This window comes from Varanus komodoensis, unplaced genomic scaffold (genome assembly GCF_004798865.1).
Source record: "Varanus komodoensis strain SLA01 unplaced genomic scaffold, ASM479886v1 scaffold10, whole genome shotgun sequence".
Lineage (NCBI taxonomy): Eukaryota > Metazoa > Chordata > Lepidosauria > Squamata > Varanidae > Varanus > Varanus komodoensis.
Window position 1 is genome coordinate 3,384,656 of NW_025335269.1, and position 18,331 is coordinate 3,402,986.

Here is an 18,331-nt window from a genome sequence, read left to right on the forward strand (position 1 = left end):
TTCTGTAGACTAGGGATGGGGAAAGCTTTTTGGCCAAGAGCCAAAATGTGGCAGTGGATGCATATGCTAGTAGTGGACAGGACAACAGCCCAAAGCAGGCAGGATTGCCTAGCACTCTTCCTTGGTGTGATTGATTGAATTTGAGACACATGTGCAAACTTCATTCTCTCAAACCATCTTTGGTTCCCATGTCTGTCCCACTCTCCCTTTCTACCTGCATAGCCAGCTTGATTCAGTAAAGCTTCTTTATTCTGAGCTGGTGCTGACTGGAAAAGTTGAAGGGACAGTGAAAGGTGGGTGAAACCCACTGAGCTGCTGGAGCACTCCTCAAAGGGTTGGATCAGACCAGAGCCAGCTTCACCCCCACTCCCTGCAACCTTTCCCAATTGGTAGTACAAACATCAGAAAGAAGCTGATTGAGTTACAGGCTAAGGCAGGGGTCGGCAACCCGCAGCTCTGGAGCCGCACATGGCTCTTGAACCCCTCTGCTGCCACTCAGAACATGCGCCAGCACAGCCGCTGATCTGCTCGAAGCTCCACTCAGGAATGCAGTGCTAGCTAGTTAAGTAAATCAGCTAGTTAAGTAAATCACTACATTCTTCTGCTAAACAAACTTCCTGCAGGCTCTCATGTTACATAGAAACACTGCTGAAAAGATTCTCTTTGTCCCAATGTAATCTCCTTCATCTGAATGTTAAAAGCTGCACTTGGGATCTGTCACAATTCGCAGCACTTGACTGTTTATCTGCTAATCAGTCACTAAACACACCTATATCTCCGGTATATCTGGGGATCCATGCTGATTTACTGAGTTCCTCCCCTCCCCCATAGGCCAACAATGGATAAATCAAAGAAAAGTTTCTGAAGAAAACCAAACGTTTAATGATATGTGGGTAGATTCATTTGCTTTTACTGCTGACAAACTGCTGTTTGCTGTTTAATACATGCAGCCCTTTAGCACTGACTTTAAGTCTTCAGGAAGCTGTTCTCCTATTCAAAATATATGAAAGGAGTCCTACTAGTTTATAATGTAAGATTACAAATAACAGTTTTTAGTGACTGAACAAGAGCTGCAGCTAAAACATAATGAAGATATACATAGCATTAAGGTAAAAAATGATATATGCAGTGTTATCTTCATTTTAGATATCAAAAGGGTTTTGTGGCTCCTGATGTTTTCTTTTGTGTGGGAAATGGGTCCAATGCTCTTTAACACTGTTTGAGTGTTAAAGGTTGCCAACCCCTGGGCTAAGGGAATGGCTCCTAAAAGCCATAGCTCAGTCTGGAGCCCCTCTTCTGTCTTCATTCCCTTCTCATAGCATAATTCTCCTTCAGTCAGCCTCCCTCCACCAGGTGCCTTCAAGATGTGTTGGACAACTTCCCGCATTCGTGAGTATTGGCTATACTGGCTGAGCAAATTCTGTATGTTATAGTTAGGGATGTACAGCTTTTGTTTAATCTATTCCATCTGTTTTTCACAGATGGTCAGCAGTCTTTTGTTCCATTGTCTGCTCACTCACAGAATCTGGGAAGCTTTTTAGGGATGCATTTTGTTCTACTTGTGCTAATGTGCATTAGTGCTAATGCAAATTCTCCCCTCCCCACACACACGTAAATAAAACATTCTGCAAGTTAGTGGAATCCATGCAACTTGGAAAAAGCTTATGTGTTGCAGAATATGGAAGCTGGCTTCATAGAAATCCAAATTTATTTGAATCTCTTGTGGATTTCTTGAATAACCCCAGCTGTAATCTGTGTGATCTGGCACATCTGGAGACAACCAGCTTGGAGAAGGTGTCTTAGAAATTCTAACTGAAATTAATTTTTCTGGTGGTCCAAATGAGAAAAGGAATGTGGCATCCAGGGTCATTTTTCAGGGACACTGGGTTTTTGTTTGGTGATTGCATCGAGTGTTTTGCTAAACTTACACTGCAGAGATTAATAAAATCTCTAAGACTTGAGGGGATGCAAAGACTTGGCTCTGTATAACAGCCTTTTCACCATTCACAGATGAAGTCCCCTGTACAGAGCTTTCAAAATGCATTTGCCAAGCAAGCACACATAGCTGGTACACACACTTGCTCACTCAGTTCAACAAGGAAATAGCTCTGTGCGTGCATGCCTTTATGCAAGTTCTCCTTGCCTTCCCTGAAGCAAATGGTCAAACCTTTGCAGGAAGGGAAGCTAAGTATACATTTAAATCTTGTAGACTCCAGCCTGTGAGAGTTTTTGTGCAATTTAAGAAATTCTGAAATAGAAAGCATGACAAAGTTGCTTTTTTCCCTCATGTTTGAGGAAGGGAAACTTGTTGTGCAACAAAAGGCATGTGCTCCTTCTTCACTGTTTCTTAAGAATGCTTTGAAACACTTTGCCTAGTACAGATTCTACATCCCCCATCTTATCCATGTGATCCTGGTATAGCTCAATACTTTCTCCTTCTTGGCATCACAGCTTATCTACCTTCTACTGGCCTGATACTCTGTCCCACCTCCTTCTTAGGGAAGGGTGAATCAATCTATTTCATCCTCCAGTTTGTCTTATATCTACATTAATTTGTATGGATTTATTTTTAATTTGCATAATAAATCACATTTAAATATGTGTGTTGAACACATTTTCCTTAAAATATGGAATTTTAAAAATAGGTACATTTTTGAGACAGAATCAGAGCATATGGGAAGTATAAATGCACAAGGATAAGAAAGTTCCAATATGCTGGTTAGTCAGGGAGATTCATTTCGAGTTCATTCATATCAAAAATTACAAAGTTTGGATTCATTCAGCATGCTTTATTCCTTGCCCCTTTCTCCTATTCTCTGTAGCTAGAAGGAAAGGAAGACTTTTGCAAGAAATTTGCCTTCCCAGATTTTGGCTGACTGTGGATTGCTTTTTGCTCTTCTGTCTGCTCTTCTATGTAAAACTCTTGCCACTGAATAGCAATCCTATGGCTGTACTGATCTATTTGGAAATGTCGTGAGCAGAGCCAGCTAGAGCCGGAGGTCAGACTAGATGGCCCAGAAGGTCCCTTCTGACTTGCGCTGTTTCTGTTTCTATGTCTCCTTGCTAATAGCTATGGCTTTCTGCTGTCTAGTGTCTTCCCCATAATTCTTGTTTTTTGAAGTATATTTGGATACCAAATTCTACCTTTACAAAGACCAGAGAAAGACATTTTCTAAAATCCAGTTATAATATATGTACTAGGCCAACTCAAAGGTCACAGAAATGTGCCAACACTGAAAAACTTAAAATCTCTCTGTTAGGATGCTACCAAAAGTAGATGGTGGGGTGGAGGGAGAGGAAAAGAGAGCCAATTCATAATTCCATTATTCCATCATTGCCCCCATCTGCTTTTCATAACATCTTGCCTAATGATTTTGAGAAATGTGCACATTTTATGCCATTTGAGTTAATGTAATGAAGGCATTACATTAATGGGGATTTTTGATTTCTTTGTTTTTAATATCGATAGAGTTCCTAAAATGTAAAAAAAAATCTGTAAACATCATAAGCACATGGCAATTTTAAACTGACACTGCTAGTCTAAAAGCTATTAAAAGAGGCCTTGAAAGAGGCCTTTTCGGCCTCCAGTGCATCATTGCATCTTTTACTTCCTTGTATACCCAGCAGCTGTAAGTTACTGAGAATGATGTGTGCTGCCTCCTGTGAGATATTTCTCAGTCCCATTTCTCTTGTTTTAAGGAGAGCGACAATTTAGAATTAATCACATACTTAAATTTTCCACTCTCCCTCCAGTGAGTTCCAGGTGGCATACATAGGATTTATCCCATTTTAACCTCATAGCAACCCTGTAGGATAGGCTGAGAGAATCTTTCCACAGACAAATAGTGCCCCCAGCACATGCATGATATCTAGCTGTTCATTTTATGAGCAATCTGTAAGCATCTCCCTGTGTCCCTGTCTTTAGACAACTCAAATACCCTCTGACCCACCAGCATGATGCATTCAACTGGCGGGTACTAAAGAGAAGGCTTGATCAGTAGTGGCCTCACACTTTTGCAACTCTCTTTCCAGGAACTCCCTTTAGAGCAGGGGTCCTCAAACTTTTTCAACAGGGGGCCAGTTGAAAGGCAGTGGGCACGGGCCGGTGAGGCAGTGGCGCGTGCAGTGAGGCAGTGGTGTGCGCACGCATGGCAAGGTGGTGGTGCGCACATGTGCGGCAAGGCCACAGTGGGCACGCGCAGCAAGGCAGCGGCTTGCTTGCTCAGAGATTGTTTTCTCCAAGCAAGTCCAAAACGATCTCCGTGCAAGCAAGCTGCTGCCTTGCCACGCGGGCGCATCATGAGGTGGGCAGCAGCAGCGGGCGCTGCAAGTCCAAAACCTCTGAGGTGGGCTGGATAAATGGGCATGGCGGGCCAGATCCAGCCTGCAGCCCGTAGTTTGAGGACCCATGCTTTAGAGTCTCATCACTGCTAGCTTTTAACTAACCAACCAGCCAACTTGAAGACACACTTGTTCCTGTCTGGGATTTACTGGTTAAAAGTCATTTTCTGCTTCGGCTATGTGTGCGTATTTAACCCTGTCTTCATGTTTTTGAAATATCATATGCTGCCTTGTGAGGAGAGTGCAGGCTGAAAGGCAAATTAAAAATCCTTTAAATAAATAAAATACAATACATGCAGTCAGCACCTCAATCATGGTTGATCTTATTGCTGTGTGGAGGCTATGAATTGAAAACTTATAAGAAAAAATAATGAAATAATTTAATGTATGTACATGTCATCATATTACTGAAAGCTAGCTACTAGGGCCTTTTAAAAGTGAAAGTATAATTTCATGAAATATGAAATACATGAAATTATATGGTCAAATTTCACTTTTTCTATCTTAATTATTTAAAATTGTGTTATGGGTGCTGTTGTTATTTGTTTTTTGGCACCAGGCCAAGACCTTTTTATTTAAACAATATTTTAATTGTTAACTGTTGTTTTTATTTATTGGTTTTATGATACAGCCAAGATGCTCCGAATTTTTAATGTTTATTCTATGTTTGTTTTTTCCTGCTTTGTAAGCCACCCTGAGGCTTTCTGCGATGGGGGCGGCATAAAAATGTTATAAATAAATAAATAATGTGTGTGATTTTGTAACATGATTTTGATAACCTATATCTGAAATAGGTTGATAACCTATATCTGAAATTGGAAGTGAAGATTAAACTGGTAATTAGACTGTTCACTCCATCCATTGTAATGCCACCCCATATCGTTTCATCTTTCAGGGAAAGAAGTAGCTGACAGATGGTATGATGAAATAAAAAATTACAACTTTCAGAGCCCAGGATTTTCCTCTGGGACAGGTGAGTGTGGGCTTGGCATTGCTTCTTTATGTATACTGTAAAAGGAAATGTCAGACTTCCCAATGAATTCCAGAAATCTAAGCGTGCACATAAGCATTTCTTTGTGCTATAACAGAGAAAGAAAGTATTCTGTTAAAAACTTCCAACAGGAAGCTGTGGGTGGCCATATTTTTGACTCATAGGAATATGAGGAACTGATATGTCATTTTTAACTGCCTCCTAATATCACGATTTCAAAATACATTGATTCCAAAGAAATGCACATTTTACTTTTCCAGGAGGTGGCAGATACACCACTTAGGTATTTTACCAACTATGTTATGTTAACCTTTGCACTGGGCTGTATTCTGCATTTATATTCTTGAAATTACAGGTGCTATCTGGGGTTTATATATGCAGTTCTTGCTATTTTGGTAATTTAATAATCATGTTTAGAAATCATAGTCTAAGGGTACAATGCTATCACCCATGCCCTCGATGCATGTAGGGCACCCATAAGAATGATACGATCATAGACCAGTAGAGTTGAAAGCCACCAAGAAAGCCATCAGGACCAACCTCAGTGCATGTCTCCAAGTTAAACCATCCCTCTCAGATAGCTGTCCAGATGCATCTTGAATACCTCTGGTGTGGGAGAACCTGCAGTCTCCTTAGGTAATAGGTTCTTCATCGTGGCCTCTGTGCATCACACATATGGGTGCTGCGCCTGCGCAGTGCCTTTGGCCGGAAGATTACAAGCTAATGGTTTTTGGCGGGAAAGCTCTGCTCCCCCTCCCCCACAGCCTATAAAGAGCGGAGCGTCCACCATTTTGTTCAGTCTTTGCGACCGCTGTTCACTGTGCCTCGTGCTGCTTTCGACTATCGCTCTGACCGTTACTTGTATAGTACTTCTTCTTCTCTATTATTCTCCCAGTTATTATATCCCTGTTAGTTCTCGTCTCTATAGTTCTTGTTAGTTCTGTAGTTCTATCGTTCTACCTTCCTTTTGATCTTCTATTAAAAAAAAAACCCAAAAATATATTCTTACCCTCTGCACTGTCTTCTTTTTTCCCATTTCTTGCGATGGTGCAGCGAGCGGCTTTCCGCAAATGCGCGGAATGCGGGTCGAAGATGTCTCCATCTGACCCGCATGACCTATGCCTCCTCTGCTTGGGGGAGGGGCATAGGACCGACAAGTGCTCTCGCTGCCTGGCCTTCTCTAAGCAGGCCAGGAAAAATCATGAGAACCACCTCCGGAGGCTCCAGTGGGATCGGGCTCTCATGCAGTCCGACCCACTCGTCGTCACTCCAAAGCCTGGCCCTACCACAGTAGTCCCGCCCTCACGCCCTTCAGATGAAGGCGCATCTACCATGAGGGCTCCACCCACTTCTCTGAAGAAGAAGTGTGAGAAGCATAAACATGCTGATACTGATAAATCAGCAAAGAAGGCCAGGAAGGAGAAGCCTCCAAAACCGACTCAGAAGTCGAAGGACCCGGAGTGCCCATGGCACCGTGACTCGGGTTTGGCGGCTGCTTCGGTACCGGCAGCAGCTACTGTACCGACTCCACCCAAGCCGGTACTCCAGGCAGCTATGAGGGTTACCCCCCAAGGGTCCCCTCGACGTGTGGCCAACCTTCCCACCAAGCTGCTGCCAACTCTTCAGCGGGGGTCGATTTCTGATGGGGAAATTCAAGACTCTCCCCCCAGGGCTAGGTCACCCACGCCTATGCCCATGGCCATGATGGAGGCGGATGTGGTTATATCCCCGCCTAGGGTCCGCAGGAGCCACTTGAGGGAGCAGCGATCTGAGGGATGGCATCACTCCTACTATCCATCCTGGGGCAAGCCATACTCTACCGGGTACTATCATGCACCGAGGGATCGGTCCCCACCACCTTCCCGCAACCGCCCGCTGTCTTTGGATCTGAGGCACGCATCCCCGATTCCTCGGGATGAAAGTAGCCAGTCTGTCTCGCCAGTGGAGTCCTCTTCTTCGGCTCCCCTGTATTACAGCGCGGACTCTGACGACTCGGACATCGATTCCACCTCTCCCGACGTCGCTGTGACCTCCCAGGGCCCTGCATCACCGGATGAGTCCCATGTCTCCTTCATGGAGCTGATGTCCTGGCTTGTCCAGTCCCTGGATATCAACGCTGTCCAGCATCCGGGACCTTTGATGGACAAATTTTATGACGTCGTCTGCGGGGAGCAGCCCACCTCAATCGTCCTGCCTTTGATCACCACCCTACGGCAGGCGATGACGCAACCCTGGGACTTGCCTTCTCACCCTCAATCCACGTCGCGGAGGTACGAATCCATGTACCAGGTTCAGGAGGAGGACATCCCATTCCTCCTCTGCCACCCCAAGCCGAACTCGGTCGTGGTGGAGTCCTCCCAGGGTAGAGAGGCAAGAGGCCACACCTCTCCGCAGGATAAGGAGGGCCGTAAGATCAACTCCCTGGCCAGGAGAGTCTACGCAGCTTCAGACCTGGGGCTGTGTATTTCAAACTATGAGGTGATGTTGGCGAGGTACCAGTACTTTATAATGCAACGCCTCCACAACGTCATCTCGGTCCTCCCAGACCACCAGGGCGACCTGGCCAAGGTGCTAATAAAGGAGTCGATGCAGGTTGCCGTTCAGCAGTTGTCCACAGCCAGGCAGCATGTGGACACCAACTCAAGAGCCTTGGTTGGTGCTGTCTCTCTCCTCAGGCATGCATGGCTGAGGAGTGCCAACTTTCCGGAAGAGACTAAGCGCTGAATTGAGGAAATACCCTTTGACGGGTCCGGGCTTTTCCATTCCAAGACAGATCATAAACTCAAAAAACTCCATGAATCCCACATGACGGCCCGATGGATGGAACTCCAGTCGCAACCAAGGCGTAAGTGGGCATGGACCCATCTGCCCTAAAGACAGCTTTACCAATCCAGGCAACACCCTCAGCACAGGCAGCAGCAACAACAACACTGACGACAACAGCCCCAACAATGCTACCAACAGGGACGCCACCAATATGACGATAGGAGGCAGCGTTGACGGGATGGGCGAACCATTCCTCTAACCTATCCCATATCCACCCCGCTGTCATCTGGGGACTGGCTGCGAAGCCGACTCCCCCTTTGGGAGTCCATTACATCTGACTGGTGGGTATTGTCCATCATATAGCATGGCTATCAGATAGAATTTGACATCGTTCCTCCATCGAGTCCGATCCGGTTTACATCATGCTCGCTGGTACTGCTCAATGAAATACAACAACTTCTTTATAAAGGAGTGATTCGTCAAATAACTCAACATGACGGACTTCACGGATTCTACTCCAGATATTTTACGGTCCCCAAGCAGGATGGTGGCCTACGTCCGATTTTGGACTTACGTAATCTGAATCAATTCATCATGACGAAAAAGTTTCGAATGACCACCCTCCAAAATATCTTGCCGCTGCTAAGGAAAGAGGATTGGTTCGCCTCATTGGTCTTGAAGGACGCCTATTTCCATATTGCAACTCATCCCAAATATAGGCGTTTCCTTTGCTTTGCTGTTGCTTCTGATTTGTACGAATTTACAGTTCTATCCTTCGGTTTGGCCACCGCTCCGAGAGTGTTCACTAAATGCATGGCCCCTGTCTGTGCTTTCCTATGCCTCCAGGGCATACAAGTTTATCCTTACCTGGATGACTGGCTCTTGGTCTCCAGGTCTAGGGAAGCACTCCTCACTTCCATCCGTATTACCTGTGCCTTATTGGACAATCTGGGCCTCTGCATTAATACCGAGAAATCTTCTTTTCTTTTGGTACAGAAGCTTACATTCATCGGAGCCCACTTGGATTTGACGTTGGAGAAGGCCTTCCTCCCTCAGGACAGACAACTGACTCTCGCTCGACACATCCATTGAATGCGACGAGATGGGACGGTTCCAGCGAAGTCCATCCAGAGGCTTCTAGGCCATATGGCTTTCTCCGTTGCTGTGGTACCACACGCCAGACTTCGACTTTGTCCTTTGCAGCTATTTCTCAACAAAGTGTTCCATCCACAGAGAGATCCACCATCGAAGTTGCTCCGAGTTCCATCCTCGGTGCTCCACTCTCTACTATGGTGGTCGGTCCCAGCCAATTCGACTGTTGGGGTCCCCTTCAGGCCCTGATGCCCATCGATAACCGTCGGTACCAACACGTCTCTTCTGGGGTGGGGAGCGGTGTGCTCCGGCCTGTATACCCAGGGCATGTGGACTCATCAAGAATCCACAAATCATACCAACTTTCTGGAGCTGTTGGCGGTATTCAAAGCCCTGTGCTCTTTCGAGGATGTTCTTCAACATCGGGTTGTTCAGATAACGTCGGACAACATAGCCACCGTCTTTTATCTGAACAAACAAGGTGGGACGAAATCTCCAACCCTGGCCAGACTTTCTATGCAGATCTGGGACTGGTGCATTTCAAGAGACATTACACTAATGGCAGTCCATCTGGCCAGTACGGACAATGTGGAAGTGGATCTCCCACGAATGGGAACTAGATCCTCAGACATGCAATGATCTTTTTCATCTCTGGGGGTTTCCCGACGTGGACTTGTTCGCCACCCAACAGAACAAGGTGCGTGAGACTTTCTGTTCGAGAGCGGGAATCGGGTGCGAATCCCTAGGGGACGCCTTCATGATCCCATGGAACGACCTGAATTTTTATGCCTTCCCGCCGATTCCTCTTGTGATGAGAGTCATAGCGAAGATTGTATCCGATCAGGCCACGGGGAGACTGATTACCCCTTGGTGGCCACACCAACCTTGGTTTGCCACACTGCTCAACATCTCTCACGGGGAATACCTTCATCTTCCACTGCTTCCGTACCTCATAACCCAGCAGGACGGTGCGTTTCGCCATCCAGATATACTGTCATTGAAACTAACAGCGTGGCGAATCCGATAGTTAATTTTGCTACATCTGTACCGACGGCAACTTCAAGTGGTTCGAATCCTGCCCTCGAATCCGCTGCATTCAGAACCTTCAAATCCGCTGGGGTCGGCGCTGCTTTCTCTTTCGATCTACCAGCACTGTCAGATCCGACGATTGTTCTGCCGAATCCGACAACCTTTCATCCGGACATTCAACACATCTTGGATTCTGCTCTAAAGCCTTCCACATGGAAGTCTTACGCGGCTAAATGGAGACGATTTTCCACCTTTGCCGAGTCTCGTTCGTTCTCTCTACTTACATCATCAATACACCAAATTCTTCAGTTCCTCTTAGAACTGCACCACTCTGGACTGAAACCATCTTCGATTAAAGTGTATACTGCAGCAATCGCCTATCATCATGGCATGCTGGACGGATTGTCCATCTTCTCTCAACCTACTATTAAGAGGTTTCTGAAGGGGCCTTATAATCTGAATCCATCGATTCTTTTTGAATCCTTTCGAACCGTTAGCAACAGTCGATTTACGTCTTGTTTCGTGGAAGACAGTGTTTCTAGTGGTGGTTACCTTGGCCCGAAGGTCCAGTGAGCTCTGCGCTCTCCGCTTAGATCCACCTTACCTCAACTTTCATAGAGAAAAGGTCGTCCTGCGGCTTGATCCATCTTTTCTCCCTAAGGTGTCCACTCCCTTTCGTATGGGACAAGATATCAATTTGCCTGCCTTTTTTCTGTCTCCGTCGACTCCGCTAGAGAGATCATTGCACTCACTTGACGTTCGGTGCTGTTTAGCCTTCTACAGATCTAGGACAGAATCTATTCGGCGCTCAAATAGACTTTTCGTTAAATATGCTACCAGAGATCAAGGCACCCCTATCACTCCACAGAGGCTAAGTGGATAGTCCATTGATGATGTATGTCGGGCTGCTACTTGGGCGAACCCTTGCACTTTCGCCAAACATTATCATTTAGACGTTCGGGCTTGACAAGATTGCTCCTTCAGCAGAGCCGTTCTTTCATCTGTTCTTCGTTGAGGACACCTCCCCTCCTCCATTATGGTAAGCTTGTTAATCTACCCATATGTGTGATGCACAGAGGCCATGACGAAGAAAAGCAGGTTGCTTACCTGTAACTGATGTTCTTCGAGTGGCCATCTGTGCAGTCACACAACCCACCCGCCAGCCCCACTCGGTGTCGGTGAGTGGACTTTTTCATCGGTACCGAACATTTCCATTATTTCTTGGTACCAATCTAGTTCACAGTAGAACTAATTTTTCCCACATGGGGGCGTCCGTTCGGTCGTCAAAGACTGAACGAAGTGGCGGACGCTCCGCTCTTTATAGGCTGTGGGGGAGGGGGAGCAGAACTTTCCCATCAGAAACCATTAGTTTGTAATCTTCCAGCCAAAAGCACTGTGCAGGCGCAGCACCCATATGTGTAATTCAACAAGATCTTTCTTGAGGTTCTTTTCAAGTCAATTCACTGTAGTTTACATGCCTAAGTCTCAGGTTACCCATTTGTCATGGGTTTTGCTTCTGAATGTTCCACCACAACTGTGATGAGGCTGCTTGAGAGGTTTAAAAGCTATCAGCTGGCTGATAATTTGCCTTCCTCCTGACTTAAGCAGGAATAAAAACAAATATGGCTAAATGCATTACTTGTTGGTCACATCCATATGCAGTGCAGGAGGCATAGTTTTCAAACAACATCTACAGATGGACACTGAAGGTCAGTGTTTAAGGCTAGAGACAATGGACTCACCAGAAAGGTGGCTGCAAAAGTCCCTATGTGCTCTTTTTGTTTGAATTTGCCCTGGCTGAATTCCAGCAATTGTAGAGGTTTCTCCCATACTTTTTCTAAGCCAGATTGAAGATCAAATATTGTTCCCAAGTAGCAGAGTATAGGAGTACTTTCTAATATCAGTGTCAAAGTAAGTTAGAGCCCTTCTTGGAATACCTTGACCACATATATTCCTTTATTTTTAGGTTGCTTCTCAGTACACCAGGGGTGTCAAACCTCAGGGTTGCAGGCTAAATCTGACCCTTCAGGGTTCTCCAGAGGGCCACATACCCTTCCTTTGACCCCACCCATTTCCCATGACCACCAATTGTTTGTGGCTTCTCAGCCTTGAGGCATGTTTTTCCCCAGTCTAAAAAGGCTGAAATATCTCTCCTAAGGCTTAGTTACTGGCAGCAAGGGATTAATGCTAAACTATGCCACATATTTTGTTCCTGCCTCATTTTATCCAACACTGGAATGTGGCTCCTGTGAGCTTCTCCAGGTTTGAATTCAAGGACTTGTATTCTGCACTGCACATGACAAATACAAATTTATCACCATAACTTTTGAAAACTTGCACAGCCTATTATGGCATATCAGATCACCCTAGCAAAGATATTGCTTAACTGTTAGCACTTTTCAGTGACTGCAAGAATAACAGTTCTTAAACTCTTATCTCCAAGGTTAAAGAGATCTACCAGACTTGAATTCCTTACAGCAATTCCTGTGACACTCATAGTTTGGCATCTCTTTGATCTTGCTGAACCTAGCCTGATATCCTTGTCTAAAGTTAATATGTTTTATATGGCTTTTTCTTGCAGGACATTTCACAGCAATGGTTTGGAAGAACACAAAAAAGATGGGAGTTGGAAAGGCAGCAGCAAGTGATGGCTCAACCTTTGTGGTGGCCAGATATGAACCTGCTGGCAATATTGTAAACCCTGGTCACTATGAACAAAATGTTCTACCACTGAAAAAGTAACTTGGTCAGGGGGAAAGGACTGTTTTAAACAGCTAGCAAAAAGCAAAATTGTGAATTGAACAGACCTTTTTATAATAAACAAAGTTAAATTGGTACCCCTTGCTTCAAACCAATGTCCAAAACTTACTGCAGAGGTGTCAACTTCAGGCACACTTGACAGAGAAGCCATACTGCCTACCAAAAAGCACTTTTGTCTGGAAGCAGTGCAAAAGGATAGAAGAGCGGCAACAAGCCCAAAATGTGGAATATGCAAAAATGAGTTCATGTGAGAACATAATGGCTTATGACTGTATTTGTGCAGGGTCCCCTTTTAAAAAGGCATATATACACTTTGATTAAAATCATTGGAGGAATTTTAGATTATTCTTCTATCAATTGCTGATTTCCAATGTTTTTAACTAATAAACTGTCTGATGCATGTTTGCCAGTCATGCTCAGCTGCACTGCAAATAGCCCAAGGCAAGTTGCTTATTGCTGAACAACCCACAATATGCCTGTCAGATCAGTGGGCTAAATGTGGGTTGTTCTACCCCTTGCAGTCCTCCAGCTGGTTCTGACATGTATCCCAGCATCCTTCACAGCAGAACCCCTTCTCCACTCCAATCACTACTCCTTTTCATTTGCTGCCATTTCTTAGTTTTTCAGAGCCTCAAAAAAGTTGAATTGCAGGGGTGGAGTTTGGCCCCTCAAAACTGTATGAATATGTTCCTAAAGTTTTGGTCAGGATTATTTTGTTAGCTTTTTGAAAGTATGTTCTTCCAACTGTCCCATATAAATAGTCTTTCATGGTCAATTTTCTTGTCAGTTTCAGGTAAGAGCTTAACAAGATGAACTGAAGAAATACACATATTTAATGGCTGAGAAATAAATGTTGTTGTTGTTAGTCACGAAGTGGTGTCCGACCCATCGCAACCCCATGGACTACATTCCTCCAGGCCTTCCTGTCTTCCACCATCCCCCAGAGTCCACTCAAGCTCACACCAACTGCTTCAGTGACTCCATCTAGCCACCCCATTTTCTGCCGTCCCCTTCTTCTGTTGCCATCTATTGTTCCCAGCATTAGGTTCTTTAGAGAGTCCTTCCTTCTCATTAGGTGGCCAAAGTATTTGAGTTTCATCTTCAGGATCTGGCCTTCTAAAGAGCAGTCAGGATTGATCCCCTCTAAGACTGACTGTTGATATTTCTACCGACATTCTTAATTCCAACTGGTGATTTATCTAAATAGGCAGGGCGACAGTATACAGCCTTGCCGAACTCCTTTCTCAATTTTGAACCAATCAGTGGTTCCATGTCCAGTTCTCACTGTTGCTTCTTGACCCAAATACAGGTTTCTAAAGAGACAAATAAGATGGTCTGGTACTCTCTTCTCTTTAAGAACTTGCCACAATTTGTTGTGATCCACACAATCAAACGCTTTAGCATAGTCAATGCAGCAGAAGTAGATGTTTTTCTGGAACTCCCTAGCTTTCTCTATGATCCAGCGTATGTTGGCAATTTGATCTCTAGTTCCTCTGCCTCTTTGAAATCCTGCCTGCACTTCTGGTAGTTCTCGGTCCACCTACTGCTGGAGCCTAGCTTGTAGGATTTTGAGCATAACTTTGTTAGCATGTGAAATGAGTGCAATGGTGTGGTAGTTTGAATGTTCTTTGGCATTGCCCTTCTTTGGGATCTGAACTTTTCCAATCCTGTGGCCACTGTTGAGTTTTCCAAGTTTGCTGGCATATTGAGTGTAGCACTTTTACTGCATTGTCTTTTAAGATTTTGAATAGCTCAGCTGGAATACTGTCACCTCCACTAGCTTTGTTGTTGTCCAGACTTCCTAAATGGAGGGGGAATTTGCACACCTGTAGTAATGGAGAAGTTGATGCCCAGATTTTCCCTCTGTTAACTTTCCAGCCATTAAATTTGCTTATACTTTCTGTTTTTAGAACTGTCAAGGAACAGTAGTAATTGCAGCAGTAAGTGCCCTGAAAGGAGCAGTTGAAAGGAGAGGGAGTTAATACATCCCTTTTCTGGAGTTGGAAAACATTGAAAAGTGTCAGCACTTAAAAGGATCATGTCACCAGTGGGGAGATGTTATTCCCCAGTTTCCATATTCTTATTCCTTTGGGGCCCTTTTCATTTTCAATGCTTGTTTGTGCCACCTCCTTTCTTTTATTACTGTTTTCCACCTGTCCTTTATAACTGTCTTGCCAATACTCATATTCTATAGTTAAATGCACACATAAATGTTTAATAATGATTTAAAAATAAAAGACCCCAATTGTACATTTCTGGACACCCAAAAATTAAAAGCTGGGGAATAAACGGTCCTTCCAAAATATTGTTTTGACATCACTAAAAGGTCAGTCACTATTGAGATCACAAAAAGAGAGCAAACACAGCCATTTTTTGCCAACCAGCTCTGTAGACTATTATGGCACCCAGGATAAAGTCAGTCTCCTATATTCAGACAAGACAAGAATCTGTCAAGGACAGGAACAACCCTGAAACAAATCATAGGTGTTTTGCATGGCTTATTCCCCAAAAGTAGCCACTCCATGGAACATGCTTCCAGTTTGAATGACATGCAACCCACCATGACTGGCTTCCAATGGTGGATGTCATGTTGTGTGAACCAGTCTTTGTGTACAGCTAGGTTGTGATTAATGTGAGTTCAAATAATGTGATATTTGATTTAGTGCAAATTGTACAATGATACCAGGTCACATTTAATGTGAACCAAAATTCAGTTAATGAAAGACTAATGCATGTGCAGTTGAGGTTAGTGGGATACCATTAGAGTTTTACATCCTGCTACTTCAATCTGTACTTGTTTATCTTTTCATCTGCATGTGCTGCCAACTGCCTTAATAAACATTGATTTTTGCAATTTGTTTTAATCATTTAACAAGTATCCTTAACAAAATGGTCAAAAGGAAGATTCCTTCAGATAAAAACATGAGTACAAAAACAAAGAGGCTTGTTAGTACATCAGAGCAAAAATTTGATGTGATTGAGTGACATGAACATGGTTCTAGCAACTCTAAAATAGGACAAGATGTTGGAATGCCAGAATCTACAGTACAGAATATTATCAAACAAAAGGGAAATAAAAGGTAAAGCTGCATAAGCTTTTTGTGGTTTGCAGCCATCTACAAGTGTTACACATGATAGAAATAGAGCTGGGACCATTGAGTTGGAATCAGTTACCACATTTTAGATATCTTAACTTTGAATAATGTAAATTCAAATAATGCAATGACTTCATTATCCTCACGAACCAAGACCTAGCTGTATATTGTATGCATGTTTGCACTCCATCACAGCATTTCCAAATATTTGATCTCTTTATGTAGTATTTCTGGGTTCTCTGAAGAATACTAAAAATCACATGGGTATTTTGTAACATATCACATATGGAAATAATGGTGATCTTTTAAAAGTGCAAAAACAGTAGGTGAAACTACACTCTTCTTTATAATGAGCGTGCAGTTGGCATGAATGTTCTTCTGGTTGGTTAGAACCTGGATTGAGTTCTAGGATTAATTCATCTATGATAAACTATTAGCTAAGAATTTGCAATGGATCTCTGCATATGTTCATGAGATCCAGTGTAATCCCAGCAGCTACATAGTACCCAGGGCTAAAATTATCTGCAAGTGCAGAAAAAATACAGGGCTGCACGAGGTGGAGAATTCAGGATTGTGAAAATCCTTGCATAAAAGAAAAGCACACGTGACTGTGGAGATCTACTTCAAAGTGCATGTAGCATCAGAAGACAAGAGTGATTAAATAAGATTTCCGGTGCTTAAAGACTTAGCTTCAGTGTTTTGTATCTTCCACATAACCAGCAAAACCAGAGTAAATAATGGATACTGCCCTGATTTATGGTTAGCCTTTTTTTAAGTATTATGTTTTGCCGCATTAGACCTATGGTTTTATCTGTTAAATTGCTGTTTTGCTTATGTAAATTTGTAGTGGCCTATGGCTAAATACAATAAGCTTACTACTAGTAGTAGTAATGGAAATAAGTGAAACACTGTAAAGAGAGGAACTAGGCATTATTTATATAGGTTGCAAAATATATCATTTTGTGGTATAAAATCAGATTTGGACTTGAGTTTTTTATTTTATTACCATGTTATATATTCAGCACTGCCTATATTTTCCTTTTTGGTGACAATTTTGGTGCAGTGTTTGCAATGCTTTATCTTAAAATAGATATAGCAATGGCTAAAGGAAAGAATATAGACTGGCCTGTAGCAATTTAGTTTTATAATATATGTTCTTTCTTCCTGTCTACTTGAACTGTGTCTGAGAAAGACTATACCCTGCCATCAAATGCACTTCTAGAATAACATTCCCTTTCCTTGAACTACTGCATACTTAATTGAAAGTGCATAACTTTGTGTGTGTTGCTACTTCAAGGGGAGTACAGGTAAAGTATCAGTTCTGGTATTCAGCACAGTGGCATCTTACCTTTTTGAAAAAAAAAATGGTTTTTTTTAAAGCCAATATAAGCTTGAAAGTATATGAGTAATTCCTGCTTAAAGTGCAGAAGCTAGATTACTAACTTGATAAGATTTGAGTAGCTTTAACGGAAGGATTTCTGTGTTCTTCTCTCAGCCTTGACTAATTAGAATAAAATAGAAACATAAAAAACAGAGCGAGTCAGAAGGGGCCTCCCAGGCCATCTAGTCTGACCTCCAGCACCAGCCATCTCCGCTCACGACATGCCCACCATGTGGACGTCCAGCCTATCCTTGAACACCCGCACCGATGGGGCCTCAACGACCTCTCGTGGAAGCCCATTCCACACCCTCGGGGTCCTGACTGTCAGGAAGTGCTTTCTGGCATCCAAACGAAACCTTGGCTCCCTGAGCTTTGCTCCATTGGACCGCGTTCTGCCTTCCTCTGCAGGGGAGAACAGGTCTCTACCCATCTCCATGTGACATCCCCTCACATACCTGTATGTCGCCAACATATCCCCTCTAGGGAAGGGAAGGGAAGACAGAAAACATTACAGAGTAAATTAGACAAAATCCTGGAAATATTTTGTATTTTGACCAACTGTACATGTCATCAGGTAAATCGTGGATGCCAGGTTTTATGTTATTAGCTCAACAGCACAATATAAGTCTGAAACTTACAATGATGGAAACTGTTTTTGCAACTTGCCTTAACTAAAGGGGCATCCCTGGGCTTCTTTAATCAAGAAGTGATAAATTAGACATGCTATGCACACAGCCTTGCTTTTCTTAGGATAGAATTTGACCTGTGTAGCTTTGTATTTCCTTGCTACAGAATTAATTTTACCTACAAATCAATGCTTAAGTTGTCTTTCTTCACTTGAAAACAGAATAACCAGGCTCAGGGATACAAGGGAGC

General features: G+C 43.6%; 1 protein-coding gene across 3 annotated transcripts in view; it reads left to right on the forward strand.

Annotated features, from left to right (window-relative positions):
- The window catches only part of GLIPR2 (GLI pathogenesis related 2), a 62,093-nt gene extending 49,037 nt beyond the window's left edge, over positions 1–13,056 (forward strand). For all 3 annotated transcript variants that reach the window (XM_044452880.1, XM_044452896.1, XM_044452888.1), the window contains 2 exons: positions 5,237–5,314; positions 12,801–13,056. In XM_044452880.1, coding sequence (XP_044308815.1) covers positions 5,237–5,314; positions 12,801–12,961 — 239 coding nt within the window. In that variant the 3' untranslated portion in view covers positions 12,962–13,056. The remainder of the gene's footprint in view (positions 1–5,236; positions 5,315–12,800) is intronic.
- The last annotated feature ends 5,275 nt before the right edge of the window (positions 13,057–18,331 follow it).